Here is a 20802-nt window from a genome sequence, read left to right as displayed (position 1 = left end):
CCTACCCTAAAACGGGGGTGAGCATGTGGACCAAGTGATGGAGAGTGGGGGATTTGGGCGGGGTGTGTGTGGGGTGGTCACCTAGAGATAAGTCTTGGTTCAGTGCCAGGGGATGGGGGGTGGGGGGTGTGAAGGTTTCGTTGTGGTGGTGGGAACATGGTGAAAACCCATCATTGGCTTGGGGCTAAGGTTGGCCAACTTGATGCTCTGAGGTTTTCCCAGCACTCCATCCCAAAATCCTGGCTATTCCAAGGCTGACGTGACCCCAGGGGCAGGACAGACACACACACACCCCTCATCCCCTCCAGCACCCCATCCCAAAATCCATGCCATTCCAAGGCTGGTGGGACCAGGATAGACCCCCCCACTTGTCCCCATTGTCCCCCTCAGCACCCCTTCCCAAATTCCAAGGCTGGTGGGACCAGGTTAGACACACACACCCCATTGTCCCCATCATGTCCCCCAGCACCCCATTCCAAAATCCATGCCATTCCAAAGCTGGTGGGGCCAGGATAGACCCCCTCATGATCCCCCCCAGCACCCCCTCCCAAATTCCAAGGCTGGTGGGACCAGGATAGACCCCCTCATTGTCCCCATCATGTCCCCCAGCACCCCATCCCAAAATCCATGCCATTCCAAGTCTGGTGGGGTGGGAACAGGATAGACTCTCTCATTGTCCCCCCTCCAGCACCCCATCCCAAAATCCATGCCATTCCAAGGCTGGTGGGAACAGGATAGACCCCCTCATTGTTCCCCCCCGCCCCCCCAGACGCTCCGTCCCACGGGACGGGACGTACCGGAGCACGCCACGCCGGCATCCTCGCGGTGGTAGCAGTTGGTGTGTCCCCAGGGGCGCCCACGGCACTGCGCGAGGTTGCTCTCATTCCCGCCGCAGATGACATCATCCATCCAGATGCGCCCGGTCCCTTGGCCAAAGTGAGCACGGCCGTAGACCGCGGTGGCTGCCCCGCAGCCCAGCTGCCGGCAGACCACCGCCGCGTCTGCCAGGTCCCAGTTGTCATCGCAGACCGTCCCCCATTGCTCTTCGTAGAGCACCTCCACCCTCCCGCTGCAACGGTGGGGTCCTTCAGCCAGGCGGATTTCCACCACCTCTTCCCTCACCCAACCTGTGGGAGGAGACGCAGCGATGGGGGCAAAAAGGGGCCTCCTACGGGTAACCACCGGGGTGTAAACCTGGAGGACATGCCCAACCATGTCTACCCATAGGAGGACAGATCCTGGTCCTGCCTGCATGGTCCTTGGGGCTTCATAAGCACCACCAGACCCTATGGTTGTAGGTCCCTGATGGGGAAGGGGACACATAAATCCCATTTCTTGGAGCCATGGTGCATGCCAACTGGGGTGTCCATGTCCTTTTTCTTACCCCCATCCCTACTCCGCCGTGCCAAGGGCGGTGAGATCCACCAGCTCCACGGGGCGCCACCACCATCAACCAAGGGGACAAGCCCCTGCACCACCAAAAACTGCAGCCAATGCTCCGGGGGTCACGTTGGAGAAGAAGAGGGGGGTTCTGGGGGGGAAGGGGCAGCTCCTAGCTGTATTTTCAGGAGAGGAGCATCACCTGAGCAGACCACGCTGGCGTCCTTGATGTGGAGGCAGCTGTTGATCCCCCAAGGTCTGGCCGGACACTCGGCAAGGCTGTTCTCCCCCCCGAGGCAGGCGACCCTGTCGAGCCAGATGCGATCCAGCCCCCTCCCAAAAAAAGCTCCCGGCAGGGCCACCACGGCCACCCCGCAGCCCAGCTGCCGGCAGACCACCGCCGCATCGTTGAGGTCCCAATCATCGTCGCACACCGTCCCCCAGCGCTGGTTGTGGAAGATCTCCACCCTCCCAGCACAGCGGTGCGGGCCATTCACCAGCCGGACAGTGGAGGTGACGTTGGAGTCATCTGCGGAAAAAATCCCGATAGATTTGGGGGGGATAGGGGTGGAAGGAGCCCCCGTTCCCACCCCACCCCATCCCACCCGCCATCACCCACTGCAGCAATGCGGGCCATTCCTTGATGTATTGTTTGAATAATCCATGGAAAAATCCCAATGGATGGATGAACAGATGGATGCATGGATCGATGGATGCACGGTTGGATGCATGCATGGATGGATGCATGCATGGATAGATGGATAGATGGATGCATGCATGGACGGATGGATGGATACATGTATAGATGGATGAACAGATGGATGGATGGATGGGGATGGATGGATGGATGGATGGACGGACGGACCCCCCCCATCCCATCCCTGGAGGGCCTCGACCATCCCAGACCCACCCCAGCAGCACCCAGATGGACACACACACCCTGTTGGCACATACCCAAGCACACCACACTGGCGTCTTCTCCATGGTTGCAGTTGGTCTGTCCCCAGGGCCGAGCACGACACTGGGTGAGCGCATCCTCCTTTCCAGAGCAGCTGACATCGTCCAGCCAGATGTGTCCCGTTCCCTGCTGGAAACGAGCTTGGCCAAGTCCTGCTTCAGCTCTGCCACAGCCCAGCTGCCGGCACACCACCGCTGCATCATTGAGGTCCCAACCATCGTCGCACACCGTCCCCCACTGCCCGGCATGGAGCACCTCGACACGGCCAGCACAGCGGTGCGGCCCATCCACCAGCCGTAGGTCAGCGGAGCTGGAGTTACCTGGGATAATGGAGAGGGAAAGGCGGGGGGGGGGGGGGGGAGGGCGGCTGGAGGACACCCCAACATCCCTGGAGAACCCCCCCCACTGTAGAGAACCTCAACTATGGGTGGAGGCATCTTCCATGAGTAGCTATAATTAGTATCTAGGAGATACCCAAGGGTGGTCATGGGTGAGCTACTGGGAGTTACTAGGCAATACTCATGGGTGAGCTACTAGGATTTTCTAGGAGATATTAATGAGTGAGCTACTAGAAGTTTCTAGGAGATACCCATGGTGTGATCATGGGTGAGCCACTAGGAGTATCTAGGAGATCCTCATGGGTGAGCTACTAGGAGTATCTAGGAGATACTCCTGGGTGAGCCACTAGGAGCATCTAAGAGGTACTCATGGGTGAGCCACTAGGATTTTCTAGGAGACACTCCTGGGTGATCATGGGTGAGCTACTAGGAGTACCTAGGTGATCCTCATGTGCGAGCGCTACAAGAAGCTCCTACCCCAGCCCCGCCCGCAGCACCTCCCCCGCGGTGTCCCCCCTCCCCCCCCCCCACCTGCGCACACCACACCGGCATCCTCCCCGTGGTGGCAGTCATGGACGCCCCACATCTTGGTGCGACACTCAGCGAAGTTGCTCTCCTCCCCACTGCAGCGGACGTCGTCCAGCCAGACAGGCCCCGCGCCCCAGCCGAAGTGTGCAGAGCCGGGGGCCGCCAGCGCCGCACCGCAGCCCAGCTGCCGGCAGACCACTGCCGCATCCGCCAGGTCCCAGCTGTCATCACACACCGTCCCCCACTGGTTGTTGTAGAACACCTCCACCCTGCCAGCGCAGGGGCTCAGACCCCCCGACAGGCGAAGCTGGGGGCTGCTGGTGATTCCTGAGGCTGGAAAACATCCCAGAAAAAAAAAAAAAAAAGGGGGGGGGGGGATTCTTAGGGATATGAATGGGATGACGAGAGGGCGGGGCATCCCCGTGGTGGCTTTGCATGGTGTCACCGTTGCCCATACATCCCTCGCCCTTTACCAGCAGTGAGCATGGCGGGGGGAGGGGGCGCTCCATGAGGTCCCTCCCCCCACCTTGCACCCCAAAAGCGGATGCATCCCGATTCCGAGGTTGGGACAAGGTGTCTCCACCCTGAGGGACACTGCACCGGGAGGAAGGGATGCGGAACGTCCTGCCCGGAGTTCCTCAGTGCTTCCTGTTTCACGGAACCTGCATCACCTGGCGCTACCCCCTTCCCCCCCTAAAGAAAATGGCAAAGGATATTTTATTTTATTTTATTTTTCCTGGTTATCCCTCTCCTGGTTGCCCCATTGACCTTCCCAAGCCAAGACCTCCTCAATCATCTCACAAAAAACGGGTGTAAGCATGTAAAAACACAGAAACAACCAGTTCCAGTGCATCTTTCTGCATTCTTTCTCCCCATTTTTCCACCACTAGGCTGGGGCTGGGCACGCGGTGCCTGCTGCTGCTCAGAGCATTGCCCACCCTGCTCCTCCCAAAGGCTGTGGGTACTTCAGCCAGTCAAAACACCTCGGACCCTTCTGGTGGTACCAGATGCTGAGGCACGTCTTTGCCGTGCCGCTTTCTTTCCCCGGCGCGTCCTATTTTTCCCCGTGTCTCCCAGCACCGGGTTTAACAGGATTCCTAGGAATCTGGGCAACTGGGTGGCCAGTGGGTGGCCAGTTTGATCCCAGCCTGCATGGGAACGGTGGGGGTTGGGTCCACGTGATGGAGAACCACCTACCCGAGCACACAACGCTGGCATCTTCCACGTGGTTACAAGCGCGATGGCGCCAAGGCTTGACCGGGCATCCAGTGAGGGTGGCTTCTGTCCCCAGACAACTCACCCCTTGTAGCCAAATGGGGCCGGTTCCTTGCCCAAAAGCAGCCAAACCTGGAGCACCCACGGCCACCCCGCAGCCCAGCTGCCGGCAGACCACCACCGCGTCGTTGAGGTCCCAACCGTCATCGCACACCGTCCCCCAGCGCTGGTCGTGGAAGATCTCCACCCTCCCGGCGCAGCGGTGCGGGCCGTCAGCCAGCCGCAGGTCTTCGGTGCTCCCTGCGTCCAAATCTATGAGGAAAATTAGGAAAACGACCCCCCCGCTGGCTGGAAACACCTGGATGGTGGCTGGAGACCCGGGGGGGGACCCCGCACCCCCCATTTTCAAGGTGCCCTCCCGGCACGTCGTGGTTCTGGGCGCACAGGTGTGAGCGTGGTGGCAAACAGGAGCGAGTCACCAAGCAGTGGCAGTGACACCAGTGAGCGCAGGGGCACAAGGGGGCGAAGAGCCCCAAGGGCGTCAAGGACTGGAGCGAGGAGGAGCTTGGGGAGGAGAAGGGGATCCCTGGGGATCAGAGGCTGTGCAGGAGCACGAGGGGGGAAAATATCCCCCCGGGGGCATCTGGCACCCTGGGGTGGCAGGGACCTTTGTGTCCCATGGAATGGCAAGGTGTGATAGGCTTGGGATTGCTGGATTGCTGGGAATCCTAGGATTGGGATTGCTGGGAGACCTAGGCTTGAGATTTCTGGGAATCCTAGGACTGGGATTGCTGGGAATCCTAAAATTGGGATTTCTGGGAATCCTAGGATTGGGATTTCTTGGAAACCTAGGATTGAGTTTTCTGGAGAGCCTAGGCTTGGGATTTCTTGGAAACCTAGGACTTGGATTTCTTGGAAACCTAGGATTGAGTTTTCTGGAGATCCTAGGCTTGGGATTTCTGGGGAACCTAGGCTTGGGATTTCTGGGAGACCTAGGATTGGGATTTCTTGGAAATGTAGGTTTGGGATTTCTGGGCATCCTAGGCTTGGGATTTCTGGGAATCCCAGGTTAGGGATTTCCAAGCACCTTGCCCAAGGGAAGCCAGGGATGGGCAGACCTCAGAACGGAAAACACCTCCGGCTCCCTGGCATGACTGCAGGCACGGGGGGTGGTTGGAGCAGGGCGAGGAGGAGCCAGATGGGCAGACTGGGTCTGTGTGACCCCCCCATGGCAGGACTGACCCCCTCCCCCCCCGCCACTGACCTGTGGCCGCGGAGCACACCACGCTTGCGGACCCCCTGCCTTGGCAGCTCTCAGCACCCCAGAACTTGACCTTGCACTCAAAGAGGGCTGCTTCGTTCCCGGTGCAATCCACAGAATCCAGCCAGATCAGATCATTCCCAGTGCCAAACGGGCCGGAGCCCCCGGCCGAGCGCGCCGGCCCACAGCCCAGCTGCCGACAGACCACGTGGGCTTCGGCCAGGTCCCAGCCGTCGGTGCAGACGCCCCCCCAACGCTGAGCGTGGAACACTTCAACTCTCCCGGAGCACGGATCCGAGCTGTTGGCCAGACGGAGGCTTCCCAGGTCGGAAAATCCCGATCCTACAACATCAGAGGGTGGACACACGTTGAGGTAGGTACCTTCTACCCTGTGAAATTTGGGAGCAACGGGTTTACACCAGCAGATGAGCATCCCTGTGGGTCAAGGATGCTCAGGAGCATCCCTGTTCATTAAGGATGCTCAGGAGCATCCCCGTGGATTAAGGAAGCTCAGGAGCATCCCTGTGGATTAAGGATGCTCAGGATCATCCCCGTGGATTACAGATGCTCAGGAGCATCCCTGTGGGTCAAGGATGCTCATGGGAATCCCTGTGGATTAAGGATGCTCAGGATCATCTCTGCGGGTCAAGTGATGCTCATCAGCATCCCTGTGGGTCACATCCAGCAGGGTCCGGCCATCCAGCCATTGGCCCCCTTGTGCCATTTGGGACACCGGGGCCCCCTCAGCTGCCCTCCAGCTCTTGCTCCTGAAGGACACAGGTTTTCCTGTAGGATCTTTGAGCCCACCCAGGGGGAGATGCCACCTTCCCATACCGCCTCGCTCAGTGACACCCAGTTATTACGCAAAATCCATCATATTGAGCAACCCGGTCACCGCCTCAGCTTCCTGACAGCTGCTACAATGGATTCCTGCGGCAAAAAGTGGGAGCCAGAGGGGAGATGGAGGGATGGGAGACGGGATCACAGGGACATCAACCATGGATCAACCAAAGCTGTTGGAGAATCCTCCCTGACCACCAGGGAGAAGACCCCCTCGACCCGCTGTCAAGAAGCAGGTGAGGCCACGCTGCAATTTTCCTGATGGAGACAATCTCCGCTCCACGTGACCACTGGGATTTGTCCTAAACCCCTGGCCCAAGGCGAGCCAGAAGCTGTATTTTTGGGGATAGCGGTGGAAATGAGCAGGACATTGAGTTTTGGGGGGTTTCATCCGCCAGGACGGGCCACGAGGGGCTGATTTCAAAGCAAAAGGTCTCCAGGCTGGGCACAAACACCGCCTGCATCGCAAACCCCGCGCCCCCGCGGAGCGCAGTGCCGCAGCGCTGCAGTACCTGCAGGTGCAGGGTAAGGATTGCCCCCAGCTCTGCAATGTGGAGCAGTTACCTGAGCACACGACACCAGCCTCCTCTCCACGCTGGCATTGGTGGACGCCCCATCCCCGGCTCCGGCATTCGGAGAGGGCGGCCTCGGTGCCGGCACAGCGTACGTTGTCCAGCCAGATCGGTCCGTGTCCCTGGCCGAAGCGAGCGCGGCGCGGAGCCGCAATGGGGACGCCGCAGTCCAGCTGGCGGCACACCGCCTGTGCCGCCGGGAAGTCCCAGCCATCGTCACACACCGTCCCCCACGTCTCCTGGTGAAACACCTCGACCCGCCCGGCGCAGGGACCCGGCCCGTCAGACAGGCGGAGCGGAGCGAAGCTGGAGATGACCGAGCCTGCGAGGAGGGAAGGAGATGCTGGAGCATCCGGCTGCACTACGGGACGAGGATGAAGGCGGGAAGAGGAAGAATGCGGAACGAGGAAGAATCCGGGAAGAGGAAGAATCCGAGAAGAGGAAGAATCCAAGAAGAGGAAGAATCCAAGAAGAGGAAGAATCCGAGAATAATCCGGAAAGAGAGGAAGAATCTGGGAAGAGGAAGAATCCCGGAAGAGGAAGAATCCGGGAAAAGGAAAATCTGGGAAGAGGAAGAATCTGGGAAGAGAGGAAGAATCTGGGAAGAGAGGAAGAATCCAGGAAGAGGAAGAATCCGGGAAGAGGAAAATCTGGGAAGGGGAAGAATCAGGGAAGAGAGGAAGAATCCAGGAAGAGAGGAAGAATCCAGGAAGAGAGGAAGAATCTAGGAAGAGGAAGAATCTGGAAAGAGGAAGAATCCGGGAAGAGAGGAAGAATCTGGGAAGAGGAAGAGTCCGGGAAGAGAGGAAGAGTCCAGGAAGAGAGGAAGAATCCAGGAAGAGGAAGAATCCGGGAAGAGGAAGAATCCGGGAAGAGAGAAAGAATCTGGGAAGAGGAAGAATCCGAGAAGAATAATCCAGGAAGAGAGGAAGAATCCGGGAAGAGAGGAAGAATCTGGGAAGAGGAAGAATCCGAGAAGAATAATCCAGGAAGAGAGGAAGAATCCGGGAAGAGAGGAAGAATCCAGGAAGAGGAAAAATCCAGGAAGAGAGGAAGGATCTGGGAAGAGAGGAAGGATCCCGCCTTGCTCTGAACCCGCAGCATCCCATCCCCCCCGCTCCCGGTGACCCTTCCCAAAGCCCCCTGCCCCAGTGGCCCCACGTTCCCCACTGGGAGGGGGGGTGTTCCCCCTCCCTCTTCCGCGGGTGCTGGAGCTGCACCCACCTGAGCACACAGCGCCAGCACGCCTTGGGTGGCCGCAGCTGCCCTCTCCTCTGGGGCTGGCCCGACATTTCCTCAGGCTCTGCTCCGTCCCCTGGCACTCCACGTTGTCCAGCCACACGCGCAGGGATCCGGGACCGAAATCGGCCTCTTCCGACGCTGCCAGTGCCGTCCCGCAGCCCAGTTGCTGGCACACGACCTCGGCGTCCCGCACATCCCAGCCACGGGGGCACACGGTCCCCCACTCCCCCCAGTGCAGCACCTCGACGCGGCCGGCGCAGCGGTGGGAGCCGTTTGCCAGCCGGAGCTGGGCTGGCTCGGGGGCAAGCGAGGCTGCCAACACCGCGGGGTTACCGATGCCAGCAGACGGCCACCGGCCTCCCGCCGCGTGGAGCCCAGGGCGATTGAGCTCCACAGGGTGACGAATGGCACGGGGGAGGGTCCCCAGGGTGTCAAAAGGCACGGCAGATGGTGCCCAGGGTGCCAGAAGGAACAGGAGAGGGTGCCCAGGGGGGCCCCATGGTGCCAAATGGCATGGCAGAGGGTCCCCAGTGCCAAAAGGCATGGTGGAGGGTGCCCAGGGTGCTGGAAGTCACGGTGGGGGGTCCCCAGGGTGCCAGAAGGCACGGCAGAGGGTCCTCAGGGTGCCAGAAGGCACCACGGAGGGTCCCCTGGGGGTCCCCAGGGTGCCTGCTGGAGCTGGTGGGTTCCCAGAGGAGCAGGACTCAGGGATCCCCGCCGGACCACCTCCCCCTGCCTCAAATAACCCCACCCCACGACCACCCACCAACCCTGCCTTGGCCGCCACTGGCAACCACCAGAAGCCCTCCCTGGGGGTACAGAACCCCTCCCCCTCACGGCCCCTCCCCACCCCAAACGATGCCACGGCGCATCCCTCACCGGAACAAACGACGCCAGCGTCTTCCCCGTGGTAGCAATCGGTGACGCCCCACGGGCGCGCGGGGCAGGCGGACAGGGCGGGCTCCCTCCCAGTGCAATTCGTCTCGTCCAGCCAGATGACACCCCCTCCCCGTCCGAACTGCCCCCCCCGGGGGGCTGAGAGCGCGTGGCCGCAGCCCAGCTGCCGGCAAACCACGGTGGCATCCAGTAGGTCCCAGTTGTCGTCGCACACCGTCCCCCACCGCTGGTTATGGAAAATCTCCACCCTGCCGGCGCAGCGGTTGCTGTAGTTGACCAAGCGCACACGGTCGCCTTCCACGTTACCTGGAAAAAAAGGGGGGAAATCGGGAAAAAATTGGGAAAAAATCAGGGAAAATGGGGAAAAACGGGGGGAAATGGGGGAAAAAAATCAGGAAAAAAATCAGGGAAAATGGGGGGAAATCGGGAAAAATAGGGAAAAGTAGGGAAAAATTGGGAAAAGCAGGGGAAAATAGGGAAAAATAGAGGAAAATCGAGAAAAATTGGGGGAAAAGAGAAAAATCAGGGGAAAAATCAGGAAAAATGGGAAAATCAGAGAAATCAGGAAGAATCAGGAAAAAATCAGAAAAAGTAGGGAAAAATAGGAGAAAATCAGGGAAATATAGTGAAAAATCAGGAAAAGTCAGGGGGAAATGAGGAAAAATGGGAGGAAATAGGGAAAAATAGGGGAAGAAGGGGAAAAATGGGAAAAGTCAGGGAAATTGGGAAAAATGGGGAAAAATAGGGGAAATCGGGAAAAACTGCGGAAAGAAATTGGGAAAAATGGGGGGAATTGGGAAAAATTGGGGAAAATGGGGGAAAATTGGGAAAAATTGGGGAAAGAAATTGGAAAAAATGGGGGAAATCGGAAAAAATGAGGAGAAATAGGGGAAAAATCAGGAAAAACAGGAAAAATTGGGGAAATTGGGGAAAAATTGGGAAAAATAGGGGGAAAATTGGGAGAAATCAGGGAAAAATCAGGAGAAATAGGGAAAAAATCACAAAAAATAGGGGAAAACAGGAAAAATTGGGAAAATAGAGGGGAAATTGGGAAAAATCGGGAAAAAAATCAGGACAAATAGGGAAAAAATCAGGGAAAACAGGGAAAAATCAGGAAAAATGGGAGAAAATCGGGAAAAAATCATGAAAATGGAGGAAATGGGAAAAATCAGGGAAAATGGGGAAAATCATGAAAATACAGGAAAACTGGGAAAAAAAGGGGGGCAAATTGGGAAAAAAACCTGGTAATTTTTGGAGAAAGAAAATCACCCTGGCACTTTCAGAGGATGCAAGCGCCCCACGTGCATCATGTCGCCGCAACAAAATGCCGGCAGATCGCTCGTGCTGGCGGGCGAAGGGGCAAGGCACCCCATGGTTGCATCCCACCCACCAGCGTCGGCGCCCGCCCCCCCTCCAGGAGGACCCCCCAAAAATTCCTCCAGTGACATTTGGTGACGCCACATGTCCGCGAGGTTGCAGCAATGGAAAACCCAACGCGACGGATCAACTGCGACGCACCCTGCCATGCTGCGCGCAGTGCGTTACCTGTGCACACTGCGCCGGCTCCTGTCCCACGGTGACACGTGCCGTTGGGCCACTCCTTCACCTGGCAGGTGGCCAGGCTGGGCTCGGTGCCCGCGCAGCTCACGCCGTGGGGCCACATGCCGCCGCTGCCTTGGCCAAAACGCTGCCCATCGGGCGCCACCAGGGCACTGCCGCAGCCCAGCTGCCGGCACACCACGCCGGCCTCCGGCAGCCCCCAGCCCTGGGCGCACAGGGCCACCCAGGTGCCGTTGTGGGCCACCTCCACCCGGCCCTCGCAGCCACTGGAGCCATTGGCCAGGCGGAGCTCAGTGCTCACCGGTAATCCCGAGGCTGCCGGTGACAAGCGAGGGAAAAGCTGCGGTTACGGGGGGGATCCTCCGTGCGTGGCAAGGATCCTCCATGCACCGGGGGACCCTCCCGGCACAGCGAGGATCAGCGTCCTCATAAGAAGAAACTTGCAATGGAAGTCACCCAATTGCAAAGTCCCTTTTTATTGTAAAGTCACTTTTTATTGCAAAGTCACCTCATTGCAAAGTCACTTTTTATTGCAAAGTCACCTCATTGCAAAGTCAGCCGATTGCAAAGTCCCTTTTTATTGCAAAGTCCCTTTTTATTGCAAAGTCACTTTTCATTGCTGTCACCTTCTGGCAAAGGCCATTTATTTATTGCAAAGGTGATTTATTGCAAAGTCACCTTCCTGCAAAGGCCATTTATTGCAAAGTCACCTTACTGCAAAGTCCCTTTTTATTGCCGTCACCTTCCTGCAAAGGCCATTTATTGCAAAGTCACCTTATTGCAAAGTCACTTTTTATTGCAGTCACTTTTTATTTCAAAGTCACTTTTTATTGCAAAGTCACCTTATAGCAAAGGCCATTTATTGCAAAGTCACCTTCTTGCAAAGTCCCTTTTTATTGCTGCCACCTTCCCGCAAAGCTTGCAACGGCCCTTCCCTGCTCCCTGCCACACATTCCAAATAAAAGGAGCTACACACACACCAAACCCTCCACCACCAGCCCAGCATCCACAGGCGAGACAGAATCGAGCCTTTTTTTTTTTTTGGGGGGGGGGGGGGTCGCCGATAAATCATGCACAGTACCACAAACCAATGGCCCTTCGGCTGCAGGACGCGGGGGATGGCTTTGCAGGGTCTTTGCTCAACCTTAAGGGGACGCTGTGGGTGAGCACCCTTGGGTGGGGGGCGCAGGAACCACCCCCTGACCCCTTCAGGACCCCGAAACAGTTTACCTGCACAGATCACCCCGGCGTCCTCCCCGTGGAAGCAGTTGTTGTCCCCCCAGGCGGTGGCGTGGCAATCAAAGAGGGTCCCCTCGGCACCGGTGCAGTTGACCTCGTCCAGCCAGATGGGATCATGGCCCCTGCCGAAATGTGCCCCGCCGGTGGCCACCAGCGCCGCACCGCAGCCCAGCTGCCGGCACACCACTGCCGCATCCGCCAGGTCCCAGCCGTCATCACAGATTGTCCCCCACATGTGGTCGTGGAGCACCTCCACCCTCCCGGCGCACCGGTTGGGACCGTTGCGTAACTGGAGGGTTCCCAAAGCGGCCAGGCTGGAATCTGTGGGTATCCCAACAGGAATGAGGGATGCGCGGCACCACCAGCGCAGCAGGGAGGGATGCAGGGACAGTGGCGTTGTGCCAAACTACCTGAGCACTCCACGCTGGCATCCTCCACGTGGTGACAGTTGTGTTCCCCCCACGGTTTGGCTCGGCACTGGGACAAGTTGCTTTCCTCCCCCGTGCAGTTGACTTCATCCAACCAAATCTGTCCCATTCCTTCTCCGTAACGAGCTCCCGGAGCCACCGCCAGCACCGTCCCGCAGCCCAGCTGCCGGCAGACCACCCGACCCTCCGGGGAGCCCCAGCCGTCATCACAAACTGTCCCCCACGTCCCGTTGTGGAGCACCTCCACCCGCCCGGCGCAGCGGCTGGGGCCACCCACCAGGCGAAGGACCCCCCCTGGGCTCTCAGCAGCCGAACCTGCGAAGGCAGGAGGGGAAAGAAGAGGGGAGGGGGAATATTGAGGAGGGGGGATAAAACATCTCAGGGGTCTGAGGTGTCTCCTACCCCACAAAAAGAGGTTTCGTTGCGGGGTGGTGACTGTCCCACGCATCCCTCAGCATCTCAGATGACCTGGGGCATCTCCAGTCAACCCAACGCCCCACCTCCACATCCAACCCATCTATTTAGATAATAATAAGAAGAAGAACCATTTTAAATCCAAATCCCACCCCAGAGCCCTTTTCTTGCTCGTTGAACAGGCAGGAAAAGAAAAAAAAAAAAAAGGGTATTTGCACTTATGTGTTTTTTTGTCCAAGCAAAGATGGAGCTTCACCACAGAGGCAGTGCCTCGGGGTCCAGCCGCATGGTGAGAGGGAACACACGTGAGGGGAAGGGTCTTGGGAAGGGGAAGGGTCTTGGCAAGGTGAAGGGTCTTTCTTGGCAAGGTGAAGGGTCTCAGGAAGGCAAAGGGTCTCGGGAAGGCAAAGGGTCACAGGAAGGCAAAGGGTCTTGGCGAGGTGAAGGGTCTCGGCGAGGTGAAGGGTGTTGGGAACGTGAAGGGTCTTGAGAAGGTCAAGGGTCTCGGCAAGGTGAAGGGTCTCAGTGAGGTGAAGGGACTCGGCAAGGTGAGAGGTCTTTCTTGGTGAGGTGAAGGGTCTTGAGAAGGTGAAGGATCTTGAGAAGGTGAAGGATCTTGGTGAGGTGAAGGGTCGTGGCGAGGTGAAGGGTCTTTCTTGGCAAGGCGAAGCGTCTTGGCAAGGCGAAGGGTCTTGGCGAGGCGAAGGGTCTTGACGACGCGAAGGGTCTTGACGACGTGAAGGGTCTTGGCAAGGTCAAGGGTCTTGGCAAGGTCAAGGGTCTTGGCAAGGTCAAGGGTCTTGGCAAGGTCAAGGGTCTTGGCAAGGTCAAGGGTCTTGGCAAGGTCAAGGGTCTTGGCAAGGCACAAGACCCATGCCACGAGATGGCCGCGGCCCCGTCGGTGCGGTTTTGCGCCAACCAAAGGGAGATGGTGGGGAAAGGAGCTGTAACGGGGAGGGTCAGTCATGGGGAGAGCTCAAGGGGGTCATCAGAGAGGTAAAAAAACCCAAAAAATTGTTGAGGGATATGATTGCGTTGTGTCAATCAGCGTTTTGACCACGGATAATGACTCCTGAAGGGCTCAGGCCACTGAGCTGTGCACAGTGCGACCAGCAGTAAGTGAGGCAGCAAGCAGGGCAACAGGCACAGCACTCGGGAGGTTGCCGGGGCCCGAGAGAGGAGGGAACAGGTAAAAAATAAAATCTCAAGTCGGCATCTGGGCAGCTGCAGTGCAGAGCTCAGCTCTTGCGGCCGGGCTGTGCAGCAGGGAGCGGGAAAGAAGCCTCACAAGGAAACCCCTTTGCAAGGAAGCAACTCCCACTGCAAGGAAACGGGGCCCTTCGGCAGGAAACCAGCCCCTCTGCAAGGAAACAAGCCCCTTTGCAAGGAAACCCCCTTTGCACAAAACCCCCTTTGCAACAAAACCCCCTTTACACAACCCCCCCTTTACAACGAAACCCCCTTTGCACGAACCTCCCTTTGCACAAAACCCCCTTTGCATGAAACCTCCGATTATGGGGCACAAACCTCCAATAACGGGGCACAAACCTTTAATTACAGGGCACAAACCTCCGATAATGGGGCAAAAACCTTTAACTACTTTCAATTACAGGGCAAAAACCTCCAATAATGGGGCACAAACCTTTAATTACGGGGCAGAACCGTGCAGCAGCAGCCCCGCCACGCGTGGCTCCGGAGCCAGCCAAGCCCTCGACTTGGTGTCAAACCCCTTTCACCCTCCTCCACACACACACCCCAGCCCACCCCCCAGCCCCCTCCGTGAACCCCAGCCCCCTCAGCCAGCCCCCGGCCCAAAGCCCCAGCCACACGGCCAGCAGGAGGAGCTGAGGTGGTCCACGGGCTACCAGCAGCCCCAGGGCTAACGCCACTCACCCCAAAGGCACGCCAGTAGGAGGAGGGTCCCCACGTGCTTGAGCCCACCAGGGGGGGGTGGGCTTCTATGCCTGAGGGGGCTGGGTGAGGGACGGGGACTGCCCTGCGTCCCCATATTCCCAACGCGCAAACTGCAGCTCGGAGTGGAACCGTGGAACCGTCCCCGTTGGAAAGATGCCGGTTGATCCCAGCACGTCCCAGTAGCCAACTGGGAGGGCTAACTGGGAGGGCGGCCAGCCCTCCCTCTTCCTCTACCCTGCTCCCCGCTGGGTGTTTCACCTCCTGACCCGCGGCCAGTCTGGTCATCAGCTTGCGAAAGAACCAGCCATTCCCGGAAAATACGGTGCAAACAAAATCCCTTCCAACGTCCGCGTCCCGGCACCGACGTGCTGACCCCTGCGGGTGCCTCGGCTGCCCTGGCGTCTTCCCGCGATAAAAACGTGGCTTTTGATAAACTAAATCAAACCTTTACATTGAAAAGCGGGGAAACAGAAGGGTGTTTTCTTCCTTCGACCATCCGGTTGGGTTTGGAGCGATCGTCCACCACCAGAAAATGGGTTACTCCAGACTGGGAACGGGTTTATTGGTTTATTGCAGAGGCTGGAGCCAATGCTTGGCCACGGGGCGAGGCTGGATGCTCTCCATGATGAGAAAGGGTCTTGCAACCCACCCTGAGACGCTTCCAATGGCTTGATCCCATTTGGAAAATGAAGGGAACCAGTGTTTTCTTACCCTGACGTGGCTGCACTTGGGAGACGGCAAAAATCCTGTTGGGATGCGCCGCTTGGCGTCCCAATGGCACTTCTGCGGATGATGCTCCGGGTACGTCCCTTGCAAACTGCTCCAAGTATATCCTGAGCTTCCGAGAGGATGGAAGAGCTTCTCATCCTCCAATCGTTCCATGGCAGCACGCCAAGGAAAGGGCTGGAAGCCGGAGCAGCATCACCAGGAAGGATTGAGTTTTGGGGAAAAAAAAAAAAAGGGTCGTCAAATTAACGTCACTTGTTTGGGTGAAAGGGAGGGCTCGGGTGGAGGTGGGTGCTGTGCCTTGGAGATGGCGCTTGGATGGAGGAAGGATGTGACCCCCGCTACAAACACGGCGGGAGGTCCTGGTCATATCTACACCAAAGTAAGATGGAAAAGCGGAGCGCGGGACGGGAAGAGGACGGGGAAGTCTTGGGCTGAGTTTACTCCGCTCAGCCTGGCAAAACTTGAGAGGGTCGGAAATTCCTACTACGAGAGCACGGCAAGTAAATTCCTGCCTGTGGGAAGATCAAATGGGAGAAACCCAAATGCCAGAGGCATGCTGAGCTCGGGGGGAGGACCAACGGGGGGAAAAGATGCGTGCGAACGAAAGGTGGAATAACAAGGTGGGGGGAAACGAGGTTGGAAACACATCAAAACTCATTAAAAAAAAAAAAAAAAAAAGCGGAGCCACGAGGAAAGGTGACTCCATTTGCACCAAGCAAGGCCAAGGACTTTGTTCCCCTTTTTTGCAACCAAAAAATCCCAACAGCAATGAGATTCCTGATCAACCGGCACGGAAATGCCATCGGCCGTTGGAGCACGACGCGGCCCCAGGCGAGCGTGTTCCCTCTGGGGCCGTTTTCATCATTTGGACGAAAAAATAAAATCACTTTGGAAGTGAGTCCCAGTCCTACATCCCTTGGGAACGCGGGTGTTGTGTCCAAATTCCTTCTTGAGGTGCTGCACCAAGCCCAAGCGCTGGGATCCGGCGGGTGCAGATCCTGCAGGAGCCGTGAGGAGCATCGTGTCACCCCAGCTTGATGATGAAGACATTCTCCAAAGGGCGTGCATGGATTTTACGGCACAAAACTGGGGCCAGGTTCCTGTTTTCCCAGATTTTGAGGGAATCCAGCCGGAGCCAGAAGGAACCTGGGTCTGCGGTGTGAACTTTGGGACAGGCAAGGCTGGAGGACCAGGTCTTCTGTGGGGGACCAGGTCTTCTGGGGGGACCAGTCTGAGGTGGACCGGGTCTCCTGGGGAGGGGGGGGGGGCCACATCTCCTGAGGGGGCCAGGTCTTCTGGGGGGGACCAGATCTCCTGGGGAGGACCAGGGCTCCTGGGGAGGACCACATCTTCTCAGGGGGACCAGGGCTCCTGGTGGGGACCAGGGCCCCTCGGGGGGTGGGGCAGGGCTCCTCAGGGGGGAACGTCTTCTGGGGGCGACCACATCTTCTGGAGAGGTCCAGGTCCCCTGGGGAGGACCAAGTCTTCTGAGGTGGACCAGGGCTCCTGGGGGGGACCACGTCTCCTAGGGGGGGCAGGTCTTCTGGGGGCGACCACATCTTCTGGGGGGGACCAGATCTTCTGGGGAGGACCAGATCTCGTGGGTAAGACCAGGGCTCCTGGGGAGGATCAGGGCTCCTGGGGAGGACCACCTCTCCTGGGGGAGACCAGGGCTCCTGGGGGGGACCAGGAGGAAGATGAGAAGGCTCAGCTGCCAGATGAGAAACCCCATAATCCTAAGAGTGACGGACGGATGGATGTCCATGGAGGAGCAGCAGGTGATCTTGTGGCCACACATTGACAGGAGACACCTGGCCACAGAGGGCGAGGTTCTAGAAGGAGGCCAGACCTGAAGGCCATGGAAATACACACTGTGACTTCCATCAGGCCTATCTTCTCCCCGCTGCCTCTTGCGTCACGTCACTTCCCTTCCACGCCCTTGTGCAGCGACAACCTCGGTGCAACCTCATCGCAACCTGCCCAAGCTGGTGGTCCTTTCCTTCCCTCCCGGCGGAGCTGGGACATTTCTCTGACCACGACCTGGCTTCACCAAAGTGGCGGATGGATCTAGAGCTCCATGGCTTGCTCCACAACGAACGTGACCCTTCCTTGGTGGTGGCCAGGACCATGGATGGGTCTGGAGCTCCATGGCTTGCTCCACCATGAATGTGACCCTTCCTTGGTGGTGACCAGGACCATGGATGGGTCTGGAGCTCCATGGCTTGCTCCACCATGAATGTAACCCTTCCTTGGTGGTGACCAGGACCATGGATGGATCTGGAGCTCCATGGCTTGCTCCACGACAAACATGATGCTTCCTTGGTGGTGACCAGGAGCATTTCTGACCCAGCATTGGTCAACTGGAACCTCCCGTCTCTTGACAGTGCTGCTACAACCAAGGGGCTTATTCCTCCACCTCGCCAGGTTACGCCATAGCCCCAACTACCTATCACGCCGCATTCCTGGTTTTTTGGATTTCAGGATTTTTACTGGTCTTCAAATAAATACGGGGGAGGAGGGGCTTCTCACCATATCCTAGACAGGCTTTGAAGACCCCTCCTCATTTTCCTTCTCATTACCATGCTCCCAGCTTGGTAATCCTCACTTTCCAGGGAGATCTAGGGGAAAAGGTGCGATCCCGTCGGGAATGTGGGGAGGGTGGTGACCTGCAGTGGGTTATGGGGATTATGGGGGGGGGTGGGGGGCTGGGATTAGGGATTAGAGCGGTTGTAGGGGGGGGGAACAAGAGGGATCTGCTCGGATGGGGTCAGGATGGATCCTCTGCAGAGGGACCGGATGGGGGTCAGTCCGAGAAGACCTGGCTTGGAGGCTGAGGGGCTTCGTGGTGCTGAGTGGGGAGATCCACAGAGGCTCAGCGCAGTGAGCTGGGGGCTCTGGGACACATGGGGTGGGGGTCTTTGCCCTGCTCCAGGGGGCTCCCCCTCTGCTGACCGTCGCAGCCGCTGCTCTGCTCTTCCAGCTCCACAAAACAAGGGTCTTCTAGGGTCTTTGCATCCCGCCTAAGCCTGGGATGCCACACCGGTGTCCTCAGTCTTCTTTGTAAGCATCTTGTCTGCAAAACGAAGGCGCAGGATGACGCTGTGACCCCCAGCCCCAGGGTGGGGGGCACCCAGGCCAGCTGGGAGCGCAGCCAGCCCCACCGCATGTACTACGGTCCTGCTCTTACCTAGGGAGCGTCCGGCCCGCCTTCCGTACCTCGCCCACAGGTAGAGAACCAGCAGGACGCCGCAGAGCATCGCCTCGGTGCCAAGCAGGCCCCCCAGCACCGAACAGGATTGCATGAGGTCTGCAGGAAGAGTCAAGCACACGAGGCAGGGTCAGCAGGATGAGCTGCCCCCCTCTCATCCTTCCCTTCTGCTGCACGGTTTGGGGGGGGGGGGGTGCGCCACGTCCTTCCCGAGGCACAGGGCTGAGCCTCGGCAGCAGCAGCAGGAATCACAGCTCCGCCTCTTTTTGGGGGGAAGGGGAGGGGTGGGCGGGTGCACCCACCCCCCCACAGTGGGTTTGTGCAAACAGAGTGGGGGGATGCTCTGGGGTCCAAAGCCACTGAGATGCCTTCACCCTGCTGGTGGCCTTCTCTGCCCACCCACCCCCTCCCAGGAAAAAGGTTTACGGAAACAATTCGGAAATTATGATAAAAATATAAAGACAAAATGTGCAATGTAAACAAGCAGATGACAGCAGACTCCGGCGCTTACCCTTGGGCATCGCGCACACCACGCCGGCCGCCGAGCCCTGCCGGCATGCCCCCGGCCCCATCTCCTTCTGCTGGCACTCCAGGAGCAGCCCCTCGGTCCCCCGGCATCTCAGCCCCTCCAGCAAGGCACGGCCGTCCCCGGGGCTGAACTGGGCTCCGGTGGGCGCCGACTGGGCTGGCCCACAGCCCAGCTGCCTGCAGACCACCTCAGCTTCCAGCAAGCTCCAGCTGCTGCCGCACACCCCGTACCAGGTAGTGTTGGAGAGCACTTCCACCCGCCCCACGCAGGGACCGGGGCCGTCCCGCACCCGCACCTCCAAGGGGTCCGTGCCTGCCAGACAAACCCAAGGGTTAAGTCCCACCCCAGATGCCACCCGGAGCTTCCAACTTGCTCCCAGGTCGGGTTTTTTTCCCTCTCCCACCCAGCTGAAGGCAAACCACCGGCACCCACCACCAGCTACGAGGCGTGGATTGCCTCACTCCATCCCCTCGCAACTGCCTGACTCCATACACGTCACTACAGGGCTGGAATCTGCGGGATGGGGCTCATGGGAGACCCCACACCCACCCCCCTGGTGCCACTGGACCTCCTGTGTCTAGGAAAGTGCCTGGATTTTAATATTTTTTTCCCCTGAACAAGGCTTTGCCCATCCAGGGTGAGCTAGAGGGACGTAATCGAGATTAAATTAATTCCACTCAGGTGCACAGCTCCTGGTTATGCCAGGGCAGCGTTTTTTTGCTCAACTCCCGAGAAAAGTGGCTGGGGAAAAGCTGGGAACAGCCCAGGGGACAGGGAAAAGCGAGCGGAGGGAGAACCCAGCACAGCCCTGGGATGGGGAGGAGGGAGCGGAGGGAGCGGAGGGAGAACGCGGCAGAACCCTGGGGTAGAACATCAGCTCCAGCACTACCCCAGCCACCCCTGGGCGGCCACCTACCACCCTGGCTCGCCCACCCCGGTCCCCCAGCCGGTGTTACCCAGGCACACCACGCCAGCATCCTCGTTGTGGTGGCAGTTGTGCTCTCCCCAGTTGCTGAACTCGCACTGGGTGAGGGAAGACTCCGTCCCCACGCAGTGAACGTCGTCCAGCCAGATGGGATCAGAGCCCGGTCCAAAATGAGCTGAGCCTGGTGCAGACAGCGCTGCCTCACAGCCCAGCTCCTTGCAGACGACAGTGGCATCGTGGAGGTCCCAGCCATCATCGCAGACGGTTCCCCACTTCTCATCATGAAAGACCTCGACTCGTCCCACGCACCGGTTTGAGCCGTTCACCAGCCGCACTCGGTGCTGCTCCGACACGTCCGCACCTGCGAAGGGAGGAAGGGACACATCCATACCTGACTGTCATCCACAGCACCGCTGGGGCTTCGCAAGGTGCTGAGCCGTCGGAAAATCAGAGCATCCTTCCATGTGCACAGCCTCCAGCCGCCAGGGAAAGTTGCTGCAGCGACAGGGCGGGCTTGGGGTTTGCTCCTTGTGGGGATGGATAGAGGGGTCGCAGCTTGGAGGCTGACAAAGGCTCCTGGAGTCAACGGGGACTGTGGGAGGGTCCTGGGGTCAACAAGGAGTAC

The 20802-nt window shown here is 58.6% G+C and overlaps 1 protein-coding gene across 1 annotated transcript in view; it reads right to left on the bottom strand.

The window, feature by feature from the left end:
• The window catches only part of LOC102057111 (deleted in malignant brain tumors 1 protein-like), a 48586-nt gene that overhangs the window by 21359 nt on the left and 6425 nt on the right, over window positions 1–20802 (bottom strand). The window contains exons 5-21 of the mRNA XM_055711983.1: window positions 20209–20538; window positions 19235–19564; window positions 18703–18822; window positions 18542–18588; window positions 14766–14973; window positions 12441–12773; window positions 12022–12351; window positions 10777–11106; window positions 9214–9537; window positions 8317–8646; window positions 7085–7414; window positions 5684–6022; window positions 4402–4884; window positions 3208–3537; window positions 2335–2658; window positions 1583–1909; window positions 798–1127 (exon numbers count right to left, since the gene is read on the bottom strand). Of these exons, the coding sequence (XP_055567958.1) occupies window positions 798–1127; window positions 1583–1909; window positions 2335–2658; window positions 3208–3537; window positions 4402–4884; window positions 5684–6022; window positions 7085–7414; window positions 8317–8646; window positions 9214–9537; window positions 10777–11106; window positions 12022–12351; window positions 12441–12773; window positions 14766–14973; window positions 18542–18588; window positions 18703–18822; window positions 19235–19564; window positions 20209–20538 (5145 nt within the window). The remainder of the gene's footprint in view (window positions 1–797; window positions 1128–1582; window positions 1910–2334; window positions 2659–3207; window positions 3538–4401; window positions 4885–5683; window positions 6023–7084; window positions 7415–8316; window positions 8647–9213; window positions 9538–10776; window positions 11107–12021; window positions 12352–12440; window positions 12774–14765; window positions 14974–18541; window positions 18589–18702; window positions 18823–19234; window positions 19565–20208; window positions 20539–20802) is intronic.

The sequence above is a fragment of the Falco cherrug genome, chromosome 5, assembly GCF_023634085.1.
Source record: "Falco cherrug isolate bFalChe1 chromosome 5, bFalChe1.pri, whole genome shotgun sequence".
Lineage (NCBI taxonomy): Eukaryota > Metazoa > Chordata > Aves > Falconiformes > Falconidae > Falco > Falco cherrug.
This window is presented reverse-complemented; position numbering and strand designations above follow the sequence as displayed.